Genomic DNA, 23,473 nt, shown 5'->3' with positions numbered 1-23,473 from the left:
TTGTTTCTGAGTGAATAATAATAATATTGAATCAGTAGGAGATGCCTTCTCTTCCATCGTAAAGGAAGGTTCATGGGGTGTGATCGCTTCATATGATATTGAAGCCACTTAGTGGTGGAACACTGTCTGTTCCCCTTTTGGATTTCCATTCCTACGTGGTGGCAGCGGGAGGCCCCATTAGCTAAAGTGGTACCTCAGGTTAAGAACAGTTTCACCTTAAGAACGGACCTCCAGAATGAATTATGTTCTTAACCAGAGGTACCACTGTATTGGAACTCAGCACATAATTTTCTTGAAGTGATGGCAAGTCTTTGGTACCCTTATCGTATTACCATTTCCCCTCAGCCTTGCACAGATTTTTGCATGGATACATGTCAGCATCACATTGACCTTGCAGTGCAAATTGTTTCACAGGCATAAGCCAAATGGAAGCCCCTTGAAACAGCAGCTTCCACAGAGTGAGCTAAAAGTGCACAGCTTTGCCCTTTCCCTGACTAGGAGCACCTGCCCAAACCCTGCAGATGCTTCCCAAGTGGAGAAACACCTGGCACCTGCCATATCCCCAGAGTTCATCCCTTGTGGGAATGAGAAAATGACATACTTGTTCCGTTGTTTGGGATCCAGGCATAACAGCAGGCAACTTTTTCTCACAATTACTAAAGGACGCACCCAGGGAGTTGGCCCTTCTGCCTTTCAGCAGTGCCCACTGCAGTTAGTCTGCCTAGCTCCTCTTTCAACCTTTTTCTTGCGGCTAGGGGCACATTTCTTGAGACAGGAATGGCAGGTGTGTAACCTTTTTCTCTGTGGTGCTTGCTGTCCTAATCAGGTTTAGGTCTCAGCATGTTTTTAACCCTTTGAAGGGCACTGGTGATGTTGGCACGGTTACCAGCTGCACTTGCATGGCATTGCCCTTGTGTTTAAATACTAGTTCACACATGCCCTTGGCTGGAATGGGGGTTATCTTCAAAGTTTTTAGATTAAACTTCTTGTACTCTAAATAGAGGGGCTTGACTTGCATTTTGTAACTTTATTGTGTGGCCCCATGTCTACCTTAAATGTTGCTGTGTCAAGGAAGATGATCTGGTCTTGTGATGTTTCATCCTCTTGCAGCTTGCCAGTGCAGAAATCTTCCCCACCCCCACCCGTGCAGTTGCTAACTTCACCATGCAGAGCACAAACTCTCCGTTGGTGATACTGCGTCTTATGGCTTTAATTGCAGACCCTTGAAAATAGTGCAGCTGCTTGCATATGTTGCAACGTATGCTGGGCACTTAATGGTCGCATGAAGGCAGCCACATTTGGTGCACAGCTTTTTCCTGTTTTCTTCCTTGTGTCTTGCTCCAGTTGCTTGCTTCCACTTGGAGCTCTCAGTTTTGTTTGGTTTCTGCGTGGACTTGTGGGGTGGTGCTTTCCAAATTCCTAGGCCTTCTCTAGGGTCCTGCTTGCCTGTAATGTTTGCATTCCCTGCACTGTTGCTTCAGCTGTTTTGCAAATTCTGAATGCCTTTTCTAATGCGGGACCATCATTTTCCAGCAGCCTTTTCTGGATGCTGTTGTCTTGGATTCCTAATACATCCTAGCTGCTCTCTCAGGCAGGTTTCAGTTAACTCTCCATAATTGCATGTTTCCATAGCAGGCTGAGAACAGCCACAAAAGCCTCAACCGTTTCTCTCTCTCCGGTCTCATTTTGAATGTATAATGTTCAAAGGTATCATTCCTTTTAGGGAGGCAGTTTTCCTCAAACCTTTCCTGCGCCAACTTGTAGTTAAGTTTTTTTCAGTGGCAGAAAGTTGTAAGCCATTGCATAGATACGTTGCTTCTTTGTCCACTACATTGAGAAAGAAAGGACGCTGTCTTCTGACTGTCATCATCCATTTCTGTTTTTACCCAGCATCACATAGAAGTCAAAGGCTTGTTTAAAACGTTGTCGGCCTTCTGCTTCATTGCTGGAGAGGCTCAGTATAGTTGGTAGTCCTAAATCAACATTCTTACTTTCCTTGACTTCTCTTCTCTTCTAACCAGACAGGTTTTTCTGGAGATATCCCACTCCTGCTACCGTTTTCTTAGATGCACCTATAGAGTCTTATACCAGATTTCTTCAATATAATGTTGTTTCGTTTATTTAACTATTGGGGGGGGGGTCATGTCACAATTTACCTTCTCATGGTTCTGTTCTGGGTGCCTCGCACAGCTCCCACCTACAGTCTCCCTTCACCCCACCTGGCCCCAAAATATAACAGACCTCTTAAAGGGGACATTGCCACACTTGCTTTTAATGGCACTGAAACTCAGTTATATGAGGTGGATGCCTCCGTTTGACTTCTTTTAGACCTGGCTAGCGGGGAAAGGGTTTGTGTGTTACATTAGAGATGTTATCCTATAGAGTTGGAAGGGACCCTGAGGGTCATCTAGTCTAGGAATATGCAGCTGCCCCATATGGGGATCAAACCTGCAACCTTGGCGTTAACAGCACCTTGCTGTGACCAACTGAGCTATCCCTGTTGCTTTTAGCAACAGAAATGAGTCTGGAAATTACCATGGAAAGAGAGGGCTAATGTGTCCCTTCTGTGGCATTAATAACCCACAGTAAAACCTAGACTCATTTAATCTGGCCAGTAGCCAAATAACTTTGGGAGCACCTTTCTCACTGTTTCCTTCATTAGCTGAACGCCATTGCAAGCTTTTCTCTCTGCTGAGATGGTTTCCATTCTTTGCTGCCTCTTGGTAGTGTTTGCTCATAGAAGTGAATGCCTGTGTGGGAAGAGAAGGGTGTGTACAGGCGCTAACGTTGGGTGGGGGGCGGTTCCCATTCCTTTATGGCTCGTAACATGCAGCCGGCAAAGCTGAGTTGCAAAGGGTGGCGCTTCTCCTTGATGTGGGCAGGAAGGTTTCAGCAATGCAGCCCCAGGGGCCTGTTTCAGGCATGTGCTCATTCTGCAAATGATTGTGACCTTTCTGGTTTTCTGGTTGGTGCCATCCATGTAATTAAGGTCTGCTCCTCCTTGCATTTCAGCTGCCAACTCTCTTTAGTGGGCAAAGGAGCAAGTAAAAAAAGGAAGGGGGTTAGAAAACCAGAAGCCTCATTGGACCCAGCCAGTGATGCTTCTTTTGTATGTAGATGGTTCAGCAAAAAAAGGAACGCAAAGAACTTACGTATTTCTCCTTAGTTGACAGCCACAAGATGGTTATATGCATGCAAGTAGAGATTACAAAGAACACCAACAAGAAATGAATGGAGTGGGGTGAAATGGGACATTTCTTTAATGGCCAAATTGAGCCATTTTATTGGGGGTGGGGGGAGAGAGCAACAGTATATTTTTGATAAAACTTGAAACCCATTTACTTCGAGAATCAAAGGAGAAATATAAATTATTTTAAATGATACTATTATGAGAAACAATAATATTTGTAATGGAATAGCTTGGTAACGGTGTCTGTTTTATAAGATGTTAAATTAATAAAGAAGTAAAATCATTGCATGTGTTAGGAGTTTAAGATACTGGAATAATACATATAAATGTGTATATACTATGGGCTGTGACCCCATTGGCTTCTCTTGCCAGCCATACCTTCCCGCCAAAAGAAAGTATTTCTTTACACACAGTGCATAGTTGAACTATGGAATTTGCTCCTGTAGGGGACAGTGATGGCCACCCACTTATTTGGCTTTAAAAGAGGATTGGAGAAGCCCATGGAGGAGAGGGCTCTCAGTGGTTACTAGCTGGGATGGCTATGTTTTGCCTGCACAGCTGGAGGCAATAGTTCTTCCGAATACCAGTTGCTGGAAACCACAGGACAGGAGAGTGTTCTTATGCTCAGATTTCTCACAGGTATCTCGTAGGTCACTGTGAGAACAGCATGCTGGACTAGATAGACAGGCCATTGAGCTGAGCCAGCAGCCTCTTCTTACATTCCAGCCCTCTGCCCCCCTGGCCAACCCCTTCCCTTTACACCTGGCTAACCCACCATATTTCCATTGCTCACCTGAGCTGCTTACCTGCCCACATCTCTCTCCTCTGGTTCCCTCCTCCTTACCTTGCCTGGGCTGCTGGCCTGGGTAGCCTGCACAGTCGCCTCTCCATCCTCCAGACCCCTCCTCCTTGCCTCGCCCACCACCCTCTCCCGCCTTCAGATTGCTCTGCCTCAGCCAGACTTCTTGCCTGACCCACTTGCTTGCTTGCTTTGCACACCTCCCCTCCTCACCTGTGCCTTCATGTTCGTCCTCCAGAGACCCTCTCCTCTCCTCACCAGCAGCTCCCCTCACTGTGGGTCCCTTCCAACTCTACTCTTCTAGGATTCTATTATTTTATCATCCAGGATCACCTGTCTGTGGCCAAGCAAACTGCAGCATGATTATATCCTTATAGTTTTATTAGTGAGAAGCTCTCATAGTAATTAATATAGAATAGATAATATATGTATCAATGCAATAAAAATAAAAAGCAACCAATACAAAAATATCAGGACTTATTAAGTTGCAAATGGTGTTACCAAGCTTTGTTATCAATGCTTGTATAAACAAATGATTTGATTTGCCTCTGAAGTTTTAAAATAAAGGAAAAGGGAGAACTATGAGCCAAAGTAGATGGTGGTGAAAGATCACCAATAATAATAAAATTATTATTACCTGATCTCTCAGTAATTATAGCTTAAAACAGCTGCAAGTAACCCCCCTCCCTGCCCCCAAATTAGGTTGGTGTTGAGATGCTAGGAGAGGGAAGGTTTAACCCATGGGTAGGCAAACTAAGGCCCGGGGGCCGGATCCGGCCCAATCACCTTCTCAGTCCGGCCCGCAGACGGTCCGGGAATCAGCGTGTTTTTACATGAGTAGAATGTGTGATTTTATTTAAAATGCACCTCTGGGTTATTTGTGGGGCATAGGATTTCATTCTTTTTCCAAAATATAGTCCGGCCCCCCACAAGGTCTGAGGGACAGTGGACTGGCCTCCTGCTGAAAAAGTTTGCTGACCCCTGGTTTAACCTTTCTCCTGAACACTTTTCCTGATCTAAATCATTCGTGATACCTATATGTGGCTCCTCTGGGAAACACATAATTTTTGATCAGGGAAATTGTAGTGTACTTATGTGTAGGGGGAAGGGTTACAAAGAAAATTCCCCCTTCTACTGCAGCCCCACCCAAACCCTCCCACTAACGTACGGAGAGAATTTCTTAAAAGTTTTAAAACAGTGGCAACAGCACAGCCCTGTCCTCTAATTACAATAAGCTGGATAAAAACCAGTGTTGGAGGAGGCTTATGAGAAGCATTGCAGATGGGAACGCTTGCTCATAGACTCAGCAGCATTGCAGTTACGTGGTGGTGGGGGGTGGAATATGGTTCTTGGAAGGCTGAGTCTTTCTTTCTTTCTTCTTAAACATTTTTATTTCATTTTAATACATCACATACAAAAAAGAAATATAGAAATAAACAAAGGCTGAGTCTTTCACTGAACCAGTTTGGTGGTGAGAAATTAAAAGGCACAATAGTGGCTCTTCAGACACAATGCATAAACAAGTTAAAAACAGCTGCTTTATTTTCCTGGCACTATAATGAGTAGACCTGAGGTGATCTAGGCAGCTTTCGCCAACCTTGGGTCCCCAGAGTTTGCTCCCATCATCCCTGACCGCAGGTCCTAGTGGCTAGGGATGAAGGGCATTGCAATCTAACAACAGAAAGTCTTTATGTGAGTTAGGGTTAAGATGAAGGCGTTCCTTGGGTTTGTGCTTGCCAAAAAACAGAGAGACTATGGAAGTTGTTCTCATATATTGTGGTTTTCATTAACTACATTTTTGATATATATATATCTTCCCATTTCTCTTTCCAGTATCCAGCGTGCTGCTTTAGTCGTTCTGGAAAATTACCACAGAGACTTTTCTGTCTACAACCCCCTGTTGTTAACAGCTTCCAAAGCACGTGCAGAGAAGCACATGGCGGGTCTGAAGGTCTACAATGTCGATGGTAGGTTGAGAGAGGGCAAATTGATTGGTGGACATGTTTGGAAGCTGCTCTATGTCTTTCCCCCTTTTGCTTGCCTTGACCTGGACTGCAGAAAGGCAGGCTGCCACCCCAGCCCCTCCCTTGCCTCTGTTATGATCCAGGGTTGAAGCTTTCAGCTTATTTTTCACATGCTGAGAGATAGATTTTGGATGATGGACACAGAGCATCATTACCCCTCCTTGAGGATAATTGAGCCCCCCAAAGACTGCCTGGTGCCGCCTATAGATGTCCACACATTGGCATGACTATCTGGAGGGAAGAGCTATTCACACATAGGCTTCTACCTGCAAAATATCACACCAAGGCGTAGAGCTCTGTAGCTGAGACTGGACAGCATGCCCAGAGACGTGCAAAGTCTCTAGTAATCATCTGGTGCTCCTATCACATGAGTAATGAATGATGAGGGTCTTGTATTTCTCCGCCTTGCCCAAATGTAATGTTTCCAGGTGGGGACCCTTGACCAAAAAGTGTTAAACAGCTCAGAGTCACCTGAGCACTTAATTTCATGGTACACATTTCTCTCTCTCTCTCCCTGCCCCGTCTCAACATTAACACTCACTTCCTTGATACCATAAGGCAGATTGGGGGAAGCCATAGTCCTTCAGTTGCTGTTAGACTAATAATTCCCATCGCCCTTGGCCACTTGCCACGCTGGCTGGCGCTGATGGTGGTTGAGTCAAACAATGTCTGGAGGGCACCAAATCAGCTACTTCTGCTCCAAGATGTGGTTATAGGCATGCGCGTTCCCCTTAAAGATGCTGGTGAACTTCTCCACACTTGGACTTGTTGAAGAATGTGGAGCTTGCCTTAGAGCAGTGAGCAGCTCAGCTCAACATCTGAATCAGAGATGAAATCCTTGCTTTTGTCCCACCAGCCACTGGCCCCAAACCCCCTCTCCCTTTCCAAACAAGCAGTTGTGGAAACAGCCGGTGCTCAGGGAAAGGGGGCCTTTCCCCATTCCCTGCTCTCACTTCCTCACTCTTGGGTGCTAGGTGTCAAGACCAGGGAACTATGGGTGCTCCAGCAAGCTTGGGAGACTTGCCCATCTTCCATTCCCCTCTTTTGCCTTAATTTTGCTTTTTGTTTTTATTTTCCAGCTCAATCATAGCCATCATTTCTAGGCTTGCAAAAGGGATCCTTTTAACCAGGTGTTGACTAGCCTATAGGCAATATTCACACACACTCCAGTAATTTCTACTGCCCCCCCCCAGGCCCGCAACAACTTGGCTTCTTTTTATTTTGTGTGTGTGTGCCAAGCAGCAGGGGACATTGTTGAGCAAAGTGGTTTCAAGCCCTCCACCAAGACCAGCACAGTGATGTGTGTATGGGGTACATGCCTGTTCACAGTCCTCCCGCCACTCTGCTGAGTGTATGTATGTCTCTGCCTGCCTTCTTGCCTTCCTGTCTGTTCATCCCCTGCGCCTGCTGCCTGGAAGTGAATGTGTGGACATCTGCCTGTGCATATGGGTGGTGAGTGTGTGCTGGTCACACCCACCGCTGGCATGCATGGTCTGTGGGGTCCTTGAACGGTTAGCCAACGCAGCTTTGACCTCTCTCTCCCTTCTCTCTGGAGTGAAAATGAGACAGTCCCATAAAAAACTGGGCAAATCCAGGACTCTTGCCTAGCTGTGATTAGGAAGCAACATGCTTCTCTCTCCACCCCCAAGCAAATGCAAGGAGCAAACAACAGTTCCTGTCTTTGGCACTCAGTATGAGCCCAGAAGTACTTTCTCCAGATTAATGAGATGAGCTCATTTCTTACATCTCTGCCCTCAGCAGTTTGCTTGTCAAGGAAACTCACACGGCCATTTTGACCTTTGAAAAGCATACTGTTCTTTTAGTTTACAGAATGTCTACTTTTTATGTACTTCTGGAAATTGCTTCTTTTTGTTAAAAATGAGTTGATGGTGCTCATATAATGATAAACATTCTGTGGATGCCGGCACAAAATGGCTGCCACGGGCAGCAAAAGAAGAGGTGTCAGCACTCTGTACCATTGAGTACTGTCACAAAAAGCCTTTGCTTCTTCTGTATGGCCAGGGAGCCTTCTCAGTACATGGAAAACATGATCTTATTTTGGGGTGGGCCCATTTTGCTTCCAAACTAATTGGTGCATACCAACCAGAGATCGCTCTCAAAAGGGGTCTGTCCCTGCTATCACCTCCCCCACCCCCAATGGGGAGATGTGAAAGCTCCCAGGACAAAAACAGCTTGTAACCCCCTCCCCTTCCCTATTTAGGATGAGAGCCAAACTATAGATGTGATGGGAGACCTGGACACATTTGGGGAGGGACCATAGCCCTCCCCAGAGAGCTGGACAGCACATTCCTTGCATACAGAGTATCTTGGGTTCAGGCCCTGGCATTAAAAAGAAAAAGGATTCCAAGGCTTGGAATAGTCATTGGAGAGCCATTGAAGGTTGGAGCAGACAAGTAGAAAACCCAGGGGGCTAGGGCAGCGTCCCATGTCCTGCTTGTCTGGTAGGCGCCATCTTGCTTTATTGTGCCTGTTTCTGCCTAAAAAATCTTTCACCGGTTTTGAGAAGTTTATTTTATTTTGTCTGGCACTGCTTCGCTTTGTTTTGTGTCCGTCTCATGTCACTTGATGTTCTTATTTTCTGTCTTTGTTTTTTCCTTTTGAATCTCTCCCCTCCCCCCCTCCCATTTCCCCTTTCACACTCCCTCTTTCTTGTCGCTGAATTGCCATGTGCTCCAGCTGCCCTTGTGGCCAAACTGAAAATGCATTTAGCAAATGGTAAGTAGCATCTTTGGTGTCTGTGTCCTCTGTCTAAGTGTATTCACCCAGTTCCAGTTCTGTGTTGCTGCTGTATCTTTCTGTAAAAGTTGGTTATACGGAGGTTACATCTTAAGTTCCCTTTCCCGGTTTACATTTCAGTACATCAGGGAAAAAACATCCCTTTACTGCACTTCTGCACCCCAAGGGAATATTTGTGGTCAGAAAGTATTTTTCCTTTTAGGAATAAGGGGGAAATGAAAGGTGGTGTTAGGTTATCACCGTTGTTGGCAAGCGGACGGGCTTTTCTTTCTTAATTCTCAGTCTTTCTGCTCTCTTTCAAGGGCCAGATAACAGTGCAGCGGGGCAGTCCAGGGCCATGATAGCTGCTGCAGCGCACCGCAGAGACTCCAGTCACAATGAGCTCTATTACGAAGAAGCAGACCACGAGCGCAGGGTCCGAAAACGTCGAGCAAGGCAAGAATTTTATCTGCAGGCCAACCACGGGAGATGATACAATTCTTCCTTGCTAAGAGCTTGTGTGAAAGCTCTTGGCTGAAAGAGTGGAGCTATGTTTAACTGTCAGCTCTGCCTCTAACTAGATGGCCTCAGGCTGTCTCTCTTAGACCTTACCCTAGTCTACTACAGTTGCACCTCAGAAGTCGAACGGAATCCGTTCTGGAAGTCCGCTCGACTTCCAAAACGTTCAGAAACCAAGGCACAACTCCCATTGGCTGCAGGAAGCTTCGGAAGCTGCATCAGATTTGGGGTTCTGAAGAATGTTGCAGACCGGAACACTCACTTCTGGGTTTGCAGCGTTTGGGAGGCAAAACGTTTGACTCGCAAGGCATTCGATTTCTGAGGTCGACTGTATGGGTTTTTATAAGGCTTACAACACAGTAATGCATTCACAGCACTTTGAGCACAAAGCGGTTGGAGACCGTTAAGTGTTCTTCAGTTGTTTGTGATAACCAACCTGTCTTTGCTGCATACACGACATTCACTCACAAAACGCAGAGTCCAAAACGCAGAGTCCAAGTACCACAGGATACTACAACGCCACAAGGAACTTGGGGCTCCAGAAATGAAGCTATTGCCAAGCTCAGGTTGTTCTTTAAAAGGCAGGATCTGCCTTGAGATGCATACAATGAAGCTACCTGATGGTGAAATTATTTTCTATCACAAGAATATATATTTAACCATGTGCATTGTGCAAACAGAAAAGGGGGGCTGGGAAATGAAAAGGTTGGAGATTCTAGAGCAGGAGGGCATTCACAGAGGAGGCCTTTAGTGCTTCAAACTGGTGCCAAAGCGTTAAACTTCCACATTCGTGCCAAGGAGAATTGGGATTGGGAGGATCCTCTTCTCTTGGCTGCCTGGTGTCATGGAGCTGAGTCACTTGCTTTTTGGAAATAGAACATCATTGCAACCAGGGAGGTAACAGAGTGAGAAGGTCTTGATCCGTCTTTAGTCTATGCCTCAGTTTATATGCTCAGCCGGGCGACAAAGATATTGCCTGCAGAGGATAATGAAGCAGAACTCACCCTTTTGCCACACTGACAACATGTATGTAGCAAGCCACCCCCCACAGTCTTTTTCCAACTCTGGCCTCAGTTAATTGTGTGAATTGGGACTGCACACTTGTGTCAAGAGTTCATGCTGGAGGCCCTCTGCGTAGGGGAGGAGAAGGGCTTGCCCCAGTCCTCCACCACTGTGCTGTTTTCAGTGCCAAATCCTGCTGAACATTTACTGACTATCAGCAGCTGACATTCCTTCTCAGACCCATTAACTAGCTCCCCCTCTAGACAGCCACAAGTTCCTTCTGCCCAGCGGTGTGCTCAGTTCGTGGCTCAGTATTTTGCTGGCTTCAAATAAGCATACAGTATATATATTAAAAACCTTCCCGGAGAGTTTGAATTCATCAGTAAACAATATTTAATTATGTGTTTAGGCGGGGCAGATTCAAGCAGCAGCCAAACAATGGGAAAGACCGGATGAATTACACGTAGAGATTTCCTGAAGGGATCCCTTGCTTGTTTTTTGTTGTTTTTAATCTCTCTGAGTGGAGCTTCTGGTCATCTCCGAGTCTTCTATATTTACTGCCTGTCAGGCTGACCAGATTTACTCCTGGCTTCATTCTTTCACAGGAAATTTAGTAATGGGATTCTTATGGCCAAACTACATGTGACATTAATCACACCTCCTTGTTCTTTTTAAAGCATGCAGAACACTTCTGCTGTGGTATTGAAGGGAAGGCAGTTGGGCCCGGTCCCTAACCCAATGTCATGCTCTCTATCTAAATAGGAAGCCTGGGTCACTTTCCCAGAATGCCCACCCTGGGCTGCTGCTTGAAGCTGCTGGCACTGCAGATAGCAGGGGGTGGGGCAGGAAGCTGCTGGCACAGGGTCTTGATTGGGTATCTGTGCCACTGCTTTCCTGCTGAAATAAAAGTGGCTGGGATGAAGGCCCTTTAAAAAAATGTGAACTGCAGTTGACCTTTTTGTGATCTGAAGGCCAAGCCAGGAGAGAGGGAGATGATTGTGTGCTGTTTAAACTATTTCCAAAGCAGCTGTAGGTAGGGATCAGGATGGCCGCACACAGGGAAGGAGCTCAATAGCCAATAAGAAGGAGGCAGTTCAGTCAGGAAAATGCATAAGGACATAGGAAGCGACTGTATACAGAGTTGGACCATCTAGCTCTGTACAGTTGGCACTGAGCAGCAACAGCTCTCCAGGGATTCAGGCAGGATTCCCAGCCCCACCTGGAGATGCCAGGGGTCAAATATGGGACCTTCGGCATGCAAATGAGATGCTCTGCCCCTGAGCTATGAGCATTCCCTGCTGTCCCCTGAGAAGGGTCAAACCCCCCCCCCCCCACCCTGCACTTCTGTTCTAATGCAATTTCCTTCACTTAAAAAAAATGAAAAGGCATGGGAAATTAATTATTCACCTCTAACTATGATGAGGTGTAAAAAGAAACAAATGAGCTGCTTCTTTATTTAGCATCATATATGCATGCAAGTCTTTGCAAAGAACAAGAGGACAGGATTAAGAGGCTTCCTCTGAATTCTGCTGTCCTTCCTTCCTCCAGTTTCCTTGCTGCTCTGGGTGCTTGCAGGTCTTCCCTGGCATTTGCTAGGCACTGTCCGGAGTTTGTTTGCTCAGCTGCACAAAACCAGGGGGTGGTTAGCAAAGGTTCCTGCCCTGCAGATTAAGAGCGCTGAACATAGTCACTCAGCAAGCTGCCTGGAGGGCAAGGGAAGGATCCCACCCTGGCTGCCGTCTTCTCCAATGGAGGCAACAGCTGTGGAAACCACAGACCTAAAGAGATCGGGGGGTTTTCAGGGCTGCCCGATTATCAGTCTGGAATTTTCATCACAGAGCCACAATATTCTCTATTTTGGCTTAGAACTCTTGCAGGTGGAGAAAAGAACCCAGTTGTATCCATGCTTGGCACTCGACCTCTTCTCTCTCTCACAGCCACGCCACCACCACAGGGAAAGGCCCAGAGTGGCAGAGTCCGTGTCCTAGATTCAGTTCCCAGCTTCCCAGTCCTGGGAAAGATATTTCTCTCTTAACTTAGGCAGCTGCTACCAGGCAGTGTGAAGTAGATGGCACAGAGCTAGATTGATTGATTATATTTCTATGCCATTTTTCATTCACATGAATCGCAAACTGGCTTACAAGCAGCAAATAACATAATACAACATCACAAATAATACAGAAATCATATACGATAATGGACAAATCATCAGTTAACCAATTACAAACGCTATTCACAAAACAACTTAAAAAAAAGCTAAATAGCACAATTACAACAAAAGTTATATTTTAGGATTCACTGCATAATCTATAAAACAACATTAACAAAATAGCAACCAAAAAATAAATAAGGCCCTGTTGATTTCATACACACACTTCCCCACCTGCATGACTTACAACCTTCCACTCCATGCAGTTCATTGAAAGACACATACGCCCAATGCCCATGGCAGCAACTCCATTCTGAGGGCTCCCAGGGCAGGAGGGTGGGCAAGGCAGGTGGAACAAGCCGTTGCCTGGTGGGCAGCACGGAGTTTCATCCCCTTCACTGTTCTTCCTCTGGAAACAGCTCCATTATGGAGACTGGAGGGTGGGGCCTCAAGTGTTCACAGGCCACTTTTTCTCAGATACCCCAGGGACGTGATTGCTGTGCGGCTTAGCAGTTTCCCTCTCTTGCCTAGCAAAACTCGGCATCTCTGCAGTCTCTCACGCCCTCCCTCATTTCGAGGGGTCTGCTCTCTTCACGCTTCAGGCGAAGGGGAAGTTGCAGCATGAACCTGTTCAGAGCTTGGTGCGCTTCAGCCAGCCAGAATCAGTGGGCATGCGCAACTTTTGCATGCAATTGTCCCTGGCTGGGACAACAACAGAGAGGCCCTGGCCACCCTGCTTGGACCTCCCTACTCGTGTCGTGCTGGAATGTTATGTGCAATTAAATACACTTTTCATATCATTTGGATGAGGTTAGCTGTCCATACAGATAAGCATCAGATGCAAGTACTGCTGTGGATGGGCAGCCCCTATAATCTTGGGAACATTATGCAAAGCAGGCTGGACCACGTTGCTCTAGTTCAGCTTACCCTGAATGTGAATCCCTGTTCATGTCCTTTGGCATGCAGGCTTGTGGTAGCAGTTGAAGAAGCTTTCACCCACATTAAGCGCCTTCAGGCAGAGGAGCAGCCGAAAGCCCCGGGCGACGTGATGGATCCCCGCGAGGCAGCTCAAGCCATCTTCCCATCCATGGCAAGAGGGCTGCAGAAGTACCTCCGCACTACAAGGCAGCAGCACTACCACACCATGGAGAGCATCCTGCAACATCTGGCCTTCTGCATTGCCAACAACATGACACCAAAGGTACCGCAGGAATGCCACTATTGGCACAGAATTCAGCCGTCTGCGCATCTCAGCTTTCTTTTACGCGTTGCTAACCGTTGCCATAGATTGCAAGGATATGCTTGAAAGTGTGTAGACACCCAGTAGGGACAGGGTTGCTGAATTCTACTTTTTTGTGTGCAAAAGTCTTCATTTATTCATTTTATGCCACTGGCTGCCTATATTCCCCCCTTGTAAACCCCTTGGAGGCAGGCAAACAACAGTGTTGGGGTGTGCGTGTGGAAGAATGGGAACAGCGGATCACAGCAGCCTTGGAAATTCAGGGTTACGGGATAATTGGCCATCCCTTGCTCTGCTCACTTAGGAACACCCTTCTCCCTTTGCTGACCACATCCCCACACTTGATACCCTACTCCCCCCCCCCTTGGGTTTGTTTCTAGAGAACAAGAAGGGAGTCACAAAGGGGGGTGCAAACATTAGGAGTCTGCTGCCTTGCACAGTGCCAAGCTGTGCCCGTCCTTGTTTTGCCTGCTGGCAGTCCCCCTTTCAGCTGGTTTGTGTTGAGCCTGAAGCGAAGGCCTTCCTGCTCCATAGAGAGACAATGTCCAAAGTGTGGGTTCCTCTGCTCTTGGCCCTTCTTCGCTGCAAGAGAGCCCCTCAAGCTGCTTCCAGGAGGTTTCTCTGCCAAGTGAGAGAGCACCTCCTGATGCCTTCCTCCTTTCTTTGTATGAAGAATACGGAAGGAGTCAGGAGGTGCTTTCTCACTTGGAAGCCCCAAACTTTGTATAGCATCTCTAAGGCAGTGGTAGAAGCTCAGAGATATAAGCTAGGGGCCAAATCACTTCATAAACCAGGGTTGCAGTTGCCAAAACTGAATGTCTGGTTGGCATTTTGGGGCAATACGGCTCTAAAATCTTATTTTTCAAATGATGGACTGACTGTGATTAATTGTCAGTTAAACATTTGGCTCGTTCAGATGCCTACCTTGAGCTAGGTTAAGAGCTTTGAGAACTTTATCCAGTGACTGTCCATATATATACTGGCATATTCCTATGTCTTTTTCTTAATGGTGACATGGAGCATTCTTAATGTAAGAACATGATTCACAACTGTGAACAGAGCAGTGGAGTGGAGTAAGGGAAAACAAGCTACAACAATTAACTGTAATGTTGTTCACTGCTCCTGCTCAGGCTGCACAGAAGAAGCATTTTGGTTCTTGAAATTCATTCGGATTGTGCAGATAGAATGTAACTGATAGAATTCCACAGGATGTGGTATTGGTGTGTGAAAACAAGTCAAGATTAAATGACCCCCAGGCATGCACCTCCAGATGGTGGAGATAGGTTGCAAGTGGCCAATAGTCAAACTGTGCCTGGTGTCTGGCTAATTTCAAACACTGCTCTAGGGCTACATGCTAGATAGCGTTGGTGTTTGCTGGAGCTTTTGGTTTTTGGGAAAGGAGGGAAGAAAACATGGTTGTGCTGTGAAACTTCCTGTGGAACGCTATCTCTTCCTCTTTTTTTGTGCCCCCTCCCAATTTCCGGGGATGGTTCCTTCATTCTGCCATCAGAATATCTCCTGAATATCACCCCCATGCTTCCCATTTTAAGAAAGGGTGCTACTGGGTGCTAAAGATGCTGCTCTCAGCCTGCCCTCTGAAAAGGCAGATGAGAAGATAAGACAGGTCCACAGGTGGCTTTTGGAACACAACCCTGCGGGCAGCGTGGGAGGGGCTGCTCCCTCTCTTTTCATAGGAGGGAGAGTAGGAGCTCATCTGGGAACGATTCATATTCACAGGTGAGTGGTTATCAGCCCCCCTGGCTTATAGAGATTGAGCAAATGGCACGGAAGATTGAAGCACAGGTGAACAGTGCAGTCACAAATTTCCCTTTGCTTGCTTGCAGCGTTTTCTGCCTTCCACCTTGCCTCATTACAGAGCGTCATCTGCACATGGGCAAACGCCTTATCACTCCTAGAAATCTCCAGATTCTGCTGCCATTATGGACAGGTGCATTTCCAGGTGTCTCTGTGGGCACACAGAACCACAAGTTCTACATAGCAACCCTGATATTAATGTCCTCTTTATAGTTTTGCCCTTGGGCTCTACATTCACAGTGGAGTGGCTAGTCTTCAGCTTCCGGTCTTGAGTCTGTCCACCCAGCTGCTAAGTGATCTAACCATGACAGTTACCAGGAGTTTTTGTGTGCATGGGAACAGTTTATTGGCTCTGCTCTTCACAGCAGTGAGTTCTCAACAAGCTTCTGGCAGAGTTTCTCTGCCACACCCCAGTGTTTGCACTGAATAAAATGGAAGTGGTATCGAGCAAGCACCTGAAAGCATAACTTGTTCTTCCAGGTGTGTAAGCCAAAGCACTTTGCTTCCCAGCCGGTGTTTTGTCAGCTGTCTTTGCTTTTGCTCAACAGAGTTCCGCTAGTCAAGGATAGGGCCCTTCAGTACAGAGTTGGAAGGGTGAGGGGCTGCTGGTCACATGGATCTGGTGTGGAGAAAATGACCTCGATCCTGCGCTGTTGGCAGAGCAGCTCATTTCATTGGGCCTAAGTGATACTGCTTTTGTAGTTCCTCTAAAACTCCGAAGTCTTCCTTTGCTTATGACAGATAACATAGAGACCTGGAAAGGGGACTAGACAAAACTACAAGGGACATTGTCCTGTATAATCAAATTAAATTGGCAGTTGTATTTTTTGAGCTGAAAAGTTGCTGGACAACACTGGACCTCATTTTCCCTTCTTTCTTTTCCCAACTGCTTTTCTCTAGGCTTTTTTGGAACGTTACCTCAGTCCAGGCCCAACCCTGCAGTACAACAAAGATCGTTGGGTCTCCAAACATTGGACGCTGATTAGTGAGGAAGCTGTTACAAAAGGATTAAGAGATGGTATTGTGTTCGTCCTCAAGTGCTTGGACTTCAGCCTTGTTGTTAATGTGAAGAAAATTCCATTTATCAAACTCTCAGAGGAGTTTGTAGACCCCAAATGTCACAAGTTTGCCCTTCGCTTGCAGTCTGAAACATCAGTCTAGCTTAGAGGCCATAAACATGTGTAGATGGTGAGAAGGTAATTTCTGACTTCATGCTTTCAGGTGTGTGGGGTTTTTTTGGGGGGGGTGTTGCTTCATTTTTGTTCAGATTGAAAAGCAACAGACGATGGACCGTCCACACTTATCTGGAAAGAGAGTGGAGGAGGGTCTCTTTTGACAGATCTGAAGAGCTCACGGATTGGGTTGGGCATGTTCATTGGTTCATGTGCACTGCAGAGGCCTGTAAGCCCATGTAGTGTTTGCTTCTGCCTGCCACCCTGCCTTAGATCTCCTGGTGTGTACGTGGTACTTCTGTTCCACCCCAGACTGCCTCTGTATGCCTCAACAAACAGATTTTCACAAACTCTCATAAGCTTGCTTGGCTCTTGGCAGTCATCTCTGGCTCAGTTCAAACCTTATACAAAGCCATGGTTTACGGAACTGAAAACTGTGGTTTGAACTTCCAAACATACGGTAGGCAGTTCACGGTTTGAAGCAGCCCACTTGCCTTCGCTTTCAGTTCTCCAGCATTCAGTACCATAAATTCATTCCCATGTTGCATCTACTGCCCCAGCTTCTGGAAGGGAAGAGATGCCTTCGATTGTGATTTGTCAATGCAGACACTGCATTGTATTAAAATGGTTCAAGCTTCCTTCCCATGGTTTGTTAGGATGCCAGAACTGAGCTTCTGTGAATGGGATTTTCAGTTATTGCTGTTGGGCACTATCTGGTGTGGGAAGGACATTCTGCTTCTGAAATAAGGCAATTTATGTATTTTGAAGGGAATTGCATCTACATAACTCTACCTTTCCAATGACTGACAAAGTTAGTTTCCCACCACCAGCACCCTGTTTTGTAGCTGTTTGAATAATGACCAATGGTGTGTGTCTGGTACATAAATAGGTTTGTCATAATGGCTTTCATTCCTTTCAGCCTCCTAAAGCTATACACCTGCCCTACTGGGTTAAGCACCCCTCTTCTTTCCTTGGGTGTAGATCTCTCTTAATCTATTTTTCTAACCTTTCAAGGGTTTGTTCATTACTCCCTCTCCCTTATATATATTTATGCAGTTGCAGAATGTTTGAGAAGAGTGTGGAGTTTACTGGAGTCTGACCAATTTGATTGTGTGGGGGAGGGGCGTATTTCCTATTTAAAAGGGTTTTCTATTCTCCCGGAGAAGAATGAGAATTTCAAGTCTCTTTACCAGCACATGCCTACAGGGGAGGGGAATCTTAGCTTCAGAGCAGGGAATACTTTCTGAGATGCAGACAGTTACTTGGCATTTGAAACCAAGCTGCACTGAACGTTTCCAGGAGCCCCCCTCACTCAGCTGACCGTGGGAGTCAGCTGCGCTTGCCACTGATGCTTTTATCCTGGTAAGTCCTCAGCCATACCCCAACCTCTCACTTCATTTTCCAAAGCAGCAGTTTTCTTACTGTTTCTGAGTATCTCCATTGCCTGAAGCAAGTGGAAAACCCCACAAGCCTTCATCCACTTGGCCAGGCATTTGCTACTCTTCTGTCTTTTCCCCTGCACTGGAGGTGCTGTTCTCAGCCATGGAGAATGGGTGGGAGGTGACTGGTTTGGGCACCAGCCCTGTCACTCTGCATGTAGGAGAGGGCAAGCCCTGGCTCTCCAGTGTGTGGGAAACTCGGGGGAGGGGGAGGGGAGGGGGGCAACTTGGTTGTCATTCTGGTTACTTCACAGCTCCATTTTGGTGGATCCCTACATGTTTCCTTGGCCATTGTGGTCCTGTTGATACTACTCCATCCTAGTTTCCAGGTTTTGCTGGCATCTGCTCTTGTTTGAGGAGGGTTTCTTCTGATCTTAGCTTATTTTCTAAGGATATGCAAATAGATAATCAGATAAAACCTAACACTTAACAGAAGGAGTAGTCCCATAAACATAATACTACCACAGATTGTTCACTCCAGATAGATCCTTCATAATGGTAAGCCGTAGCTAACACTGCTTGGCATGTGTCTTCTTCAGGTGTTCCAATAATTAAGAAAATGAGGCCAATGCTTGCTTGCTTATTCAAAAACGCATACACACTCTCAAGTTCAATGTATTTTCCCATTCCACCAATGCCTACAATATGTTAATTAATTATTTGAGGCTCCCTGCCACACTTTCCTCAACTTTTCATTCAAATCAGGAAGCAGACTGTTTTTTTCTAAAACTTTGGTAAAAATACTATATCTAGCAATAACAAATCGGCCAATTAATCTTTGATTCTTCCTCACAGTACCTGTAGATAACTACTAATTTCTTAACATTTCTTTAATTATTAAAACAAGTTTCCAGTACGGTTTTACTGATCTATACTGCTCCACACTGCCATTTGTGGGGTTTTTTGGTCTCTGTTAATGCTCTGTACAAATAGCGCACACTTTTCTTAATCTGGCAGATTTGTATTACCAACATGCACAGTTGTGTAAAAAACATTGCCGGTGACACATTGCATATAATTTTTAGAAGCCTTTTTGAATCGGTCTGTAAATTCTTGGTCTAAATCTGAACATCTTAGATGGCACATTAAATTGAGCAGAGCCGGAAGGTGGTATTCCAAGCTGAGGACTTCCTGGCTGGCTGAAACATAGCAAAGGATCCAAACTTCCCATGCCAAGGCAGAATAAGAGAGTGTGAGTAGAAAGCACAGACACATATCCCAAGCCAACAAGGCCCTAATCACACCTTCAAGGCCTTAGTTGAATTTGGAGCCATAGCTAAATAGTTTGGTTTGAACTCCATGTTTGGGGCTTCAAGCCATGAATGACATCTATGCATTGTGACACCTGTCCTTCTCAAAGCTGAAAAAGAGCTTTCTGCTGTGGATGTGTGTTTGATAGACGTTAAATGAGGAAGCCAAGTCATTCAAAGGGAGTGGGAACAGCAGGGGGAACACCAATGAGATTTCTTCTTAGTAAGATTGATTTCATGCTTCTGCTACTTCTTCAGCTGAGTGCCATGCTAATCAGTTCAGCTTGTGTGTTTTTTGTTTAAGGAGCGGTAGTGCTTTCTGTCTCTTCAAATTGGAACATACCTAATGGTTTTTAATGAAGGAAATGACAGCCCTGTCTGGTGTCTTCATTGCTACAAACCCATTTTATGGAAACTGCTGAAGCTGGGTGACCACTTCCTAAAAATGAATTCCATTAAACTGTTTAGGGTTGGGGGGGTGTGGTGTGCCTGATACCATCTTAACTGGAAGGGAATGTCACATTGACACGTGAGTGTGAATTCAGAGCCAAAGAGGTCTGTAGCTTGCTTGCTGCAGAGGAGTTTATTTCAAGCACTAGTTACCTTATATTTTCCCCCTTCTCCAGTTCCCTAAAGTTTGGAGGTTATTTGCTCAGGAAATGTTGACATTCTTAACCTTCTTTTGTACTCTTGGGTGACAAATGCTTGTAAAATGTAAAAAATGTATGAAAGAACCAAATAGAAGCAACGTTAATTGCTTTGGAACTGGGGTTTTCCTTTAGCTCTAATCTGCACCCTCTGATTTAGAATGCTCTAACTTTTTTGTTGTTGAAAGGAACTCTCCAGTATGTGCTCAGTTGAAAGTTATTGCCTGTTCTAACACCTTAGCTGCTTAAACCTGGATGAGAGGACAGACCTCTCCTTATTTGCTGGGTATATTTACTTTTGCATTCTTTTGAGATCTGCAAAGTTTGAAAGAATGTGGGTGGCTGGGGGCTCTCCTGTTGTCTTTTTTCCGTCTGCCAGAGCTGAGTGTGTGTTTCACTAGACAAACCACTTCACTCTCTCGTTTTCTTGGTGCCTCCATCCCTTGTTTGTAACACCAAAAGGACATTGTTGCAACAAAGTTGTGATCGATCCTTGTAAAAAAAAAAAGTGTGTTTTAGACATCAAATATGCCATACCGACAGTAATACAGTAGCAGTAAAATTACAGAGCTTTTCTGGAAGGGAGACTTATGATATTGCTGCTTTGTGATGTCCATTTAAACCATGCAGTTTTTACGAATATGAACTTCATGCAGTTGAATCCCAGAGGGCTAGAGCGAATAGAAAACTCCTCTTCCAGTTTCACTTAAAAATCCTTTTCTTTAAAAATAATTCTTGGTCATAAGTGTAGCTGGTATGTTTTTCAATGTTGTGTAAAGCTTTGGGGGCTTTTTGACTCTGGGCTGATGTAATGTTACCACTGTGAGCTTTGGTGTGGTCACGTTCCTCCTTAAACCAGTCAACTCTATATCCAGGAACCTGGTGGGCTGGTGGGTGGCATGCTACCTTCCCTTGGGAGATGCCAACCTTGCCATGGGAAGTGGCCCTGCCACTCACTTCTTTGACGTGGGCGTGGATGCAGTCGTTCACAAGCGCTGCGTAAGACTTGACCACTCGTAAGCAGTTCCCATGCTGCAACTGTAATTCCACATTGGCCCTTGTTCGCTTCCACTGTGATTTGGGTGCCTTCTTACCTAAGACCGGCTGGTCAGTTTGCAGCCGACAACTTGCTTTCTGCTGCATAGCACAGACTGCCCAAAGGCTGGATCCCTGTTTCATTGATACGTGCTGACAAAGCAAATGTGATGGGTTGTTTTTCTGTGTGGGAACACCACTGTCCATTGTCAGTGATTTGCTTGTGCTGCTTTTCATATGTTAAAACTTAGGGCTGTGCCCCCGATAGTGTTTTCCTTCTGTGGCTGTCGTTATACCTGCTGTGGTGACCTCTCTGACCATGTATCTGATTTGGTATTGGGGATGTTGGGGGGTGGGGAGATCATGTGGTAGAAATTACATGCATCTATGGGGAGGTGTGCATAGCCAGTGAGCCCACAGATCTATGTGTTGCTTTGTAGGGTTATGTGACTGACTCCATAACCGTTACAAAAAAATGTTCTGTCTGAGTTAGTTCTTGTGTGAACAGATTAATGTAACCACCCTCATCCCACCTATGAAAAACCAAATATAGCTGACACTGAAAACTGACTTTGAGCAGGGAACTGTAGTCTGAATTCCCAAAACGATTTGGGCATCCTGTCCGTTTGGCATACAAGGTGTTTGCCTGGACAGGAAAATGAATGTACAGACTGGAGGGAGACATGGAGGAGGGGAAGGTTTTGTTTCATATGGTGTTGACATTTATTCCTTAATTTCTACGTCACACCTGCCGCAGTTCCCTACACTGTCCTTTCTTTCCACTTAGAAACACCACACATGTATTCGGGGCTGCAACCCTATCTACTTTGCCACAGGATCTCACAAGTTGGGGAGTATCAACAATTCATGTGCTTGTTGCAGAAGAGAGATGTATAGGAAATTAACTTAAGCGAAACAGCCATATGAATTCTTAATAATTCTCAAAATTGGGACCAGGACAAACACACACAACTGGGATCCCAATAATATGGTCATCTTGAGCGATGGCGAGCAGTCAAGCAATGTTTTGTGGCAGACATTATCTGTGTGAATCGGTGCCTTCACGCAGAGTGCTGTATATGCCAACACAGCGATTTCTGCTGTGTTAGTGGCACTTCTTGGAAACAGCACTATCACAGAAATTGGTGCAGAACCCATGTGGAAGTTTACACACCTCCATGTGAACATGCCCTGCATCTTCCTGAGGTGACTGCATGCACGTCCCTTGGTGGTTTCAGGTTTCCCTGTCACAAAAGGCTCCATGAGTTCCCTTTCATGGAAGCTAGACTTCACACCCAACCACCAGCCTCTTTGAGGCTCATCATTTACATTAATGGCATGAGAAACAATGGCTTTGAAATGATGGGATCAACTCCATTAATATGCTGCTTAACTGGCAGCTGTTAACACACGGTCACCGATTTCACAAATTACACCAAATTACCAAGCAGCAACTACTGTGTGAATAATGTCATGCCATAAGCCTATCCATGTTGTTCATAAAATAGCTATTATCAGATGTGGGTCAGATACAGGGGTTCTTAAAGTATGCTCAAACACACTGGCTGCTGTGGCAACCAAAAACTCGCTTTGCTGATGCTGACCAGTCCTTGGGGGAGACAGACAATGTCAGCTTCTCCAGATGTTTTGACGTGAGGCCACCAGCTTTTCCCCAACGACAACAAACATGTGGAAACCACACTTGACTCACTTGGCTGCTCTGGTCTGCTGCTCACACAGACCTAACTGTGAAGTATTGTAATTCTCCTCAGTGCCTGTTGTTACCTAATTTAATCCAGCATTATTGTGTATTGGGAGCAGGTATTTTCTGCTGAACACTCCCCTCCCTTGATCACTGTGCACTGTTCAGCCTGACAACCTTTTTCTGTACAAATTGTATTAAGTATGACAGTCTATTTGTCCCTGGTATTTTTTTTAAGACAGCTTCTCTGCACACGTAACTTTAATGTCAAATATATACATGGTGTGATCTTCTTCCCTTTTTTTTTGTTTTCTAATTGTGGATTGAAGTAAATTAAGTGGGATTCCTAATTGCCTGTAACACTGAATGTACTGTGTGTCAAACATGAACAAGTGTTTGCAATGAAACTGGTTCTTGATAGCTGTTTTTAAAATTGAAACCCTTTTACACTTTGCATATTTGTACAGTTAATTTGAAATAAACCGGAATTGGAAATTTTAATGTTTGTGGCGTTGGCATTTCCTTTGATTCAGTAGATGGAGCTTGTTTTCCTTCTGGAAAGTTAGTGTTGTGCTGGGCTCAACAAACAGCAAAAGCAAAGTACCGGTAGCTGTTATTGCTGTTCCATGAACAATTGTGCGAGAGAGATTAGAGGAGTGCACAAGTGCTGCACTTGTGCAAATTATTGGGGCAGGATTGAGCTCATGGGACCTGCTAGCAGAAGCCTGCACAAGGACTTCTGCTACTGCAACAG

General features: G+C 45.5%; 1 protein-coding gene across 8 annotated transcripts in view; it reads left to right on the top strand.

The window, feature by feature from the left end:
* The window catches only part of VANGL1 (VANGL planar cell polarity protein 1), a 61,783-nt gene extending 38,563 nt beyond the window's left edge, over positions 1–23,220 (top strand). For 7 of the 8 annotated variants that reach the window (XM_083481838.1, XM_083481839.1, XM_083481835.1 and 4 more), the window contains 4 exons: positions 5,823–5,956; positions 9,073–9,205; positions 13,386–13,620; positions 16,375–23,220. In XM_083481838.1, the coding sequence (XP_083337964.1) occupies positions 5,823–5,956; positions 9,073–9,205; positions 13,386–13,620; positions 16,375–16,635 (763 nt within the window). In that variant the 3' untranslated portion in view covers positions 16,636–23,220. Of the gene's footprint in view, positions 1–5,822; positions 5,957–8,710; positions 8,750–9,072; positions 9,206–13,385; positions 13,621–16,374 lie in introns of all 8 variants that reach the window. The other variant, XM_083481841.1, reaches the window with a different exon arrangement.
* The last annotated feature ends 253 nt before the right edge of the window (positions 23,221–23,473 follow it).

Source organism: Podarcis liolepis (genome assembly GCF_965112155.1).
Source record: "Podarcis liolepis genome assembly, chromosome: 17".
In the NCBI taxonomy this organism is placed as follows: domain Eukaryota; kingdom Metazoa; phylum Chordata; class Lepidosauria; order Squamata; family Lacertidae; genus Podarcis; species Podarcis liolepis.
This window is presented reverse-complemented; position numbering and strand designations above follow the sequence as displayed.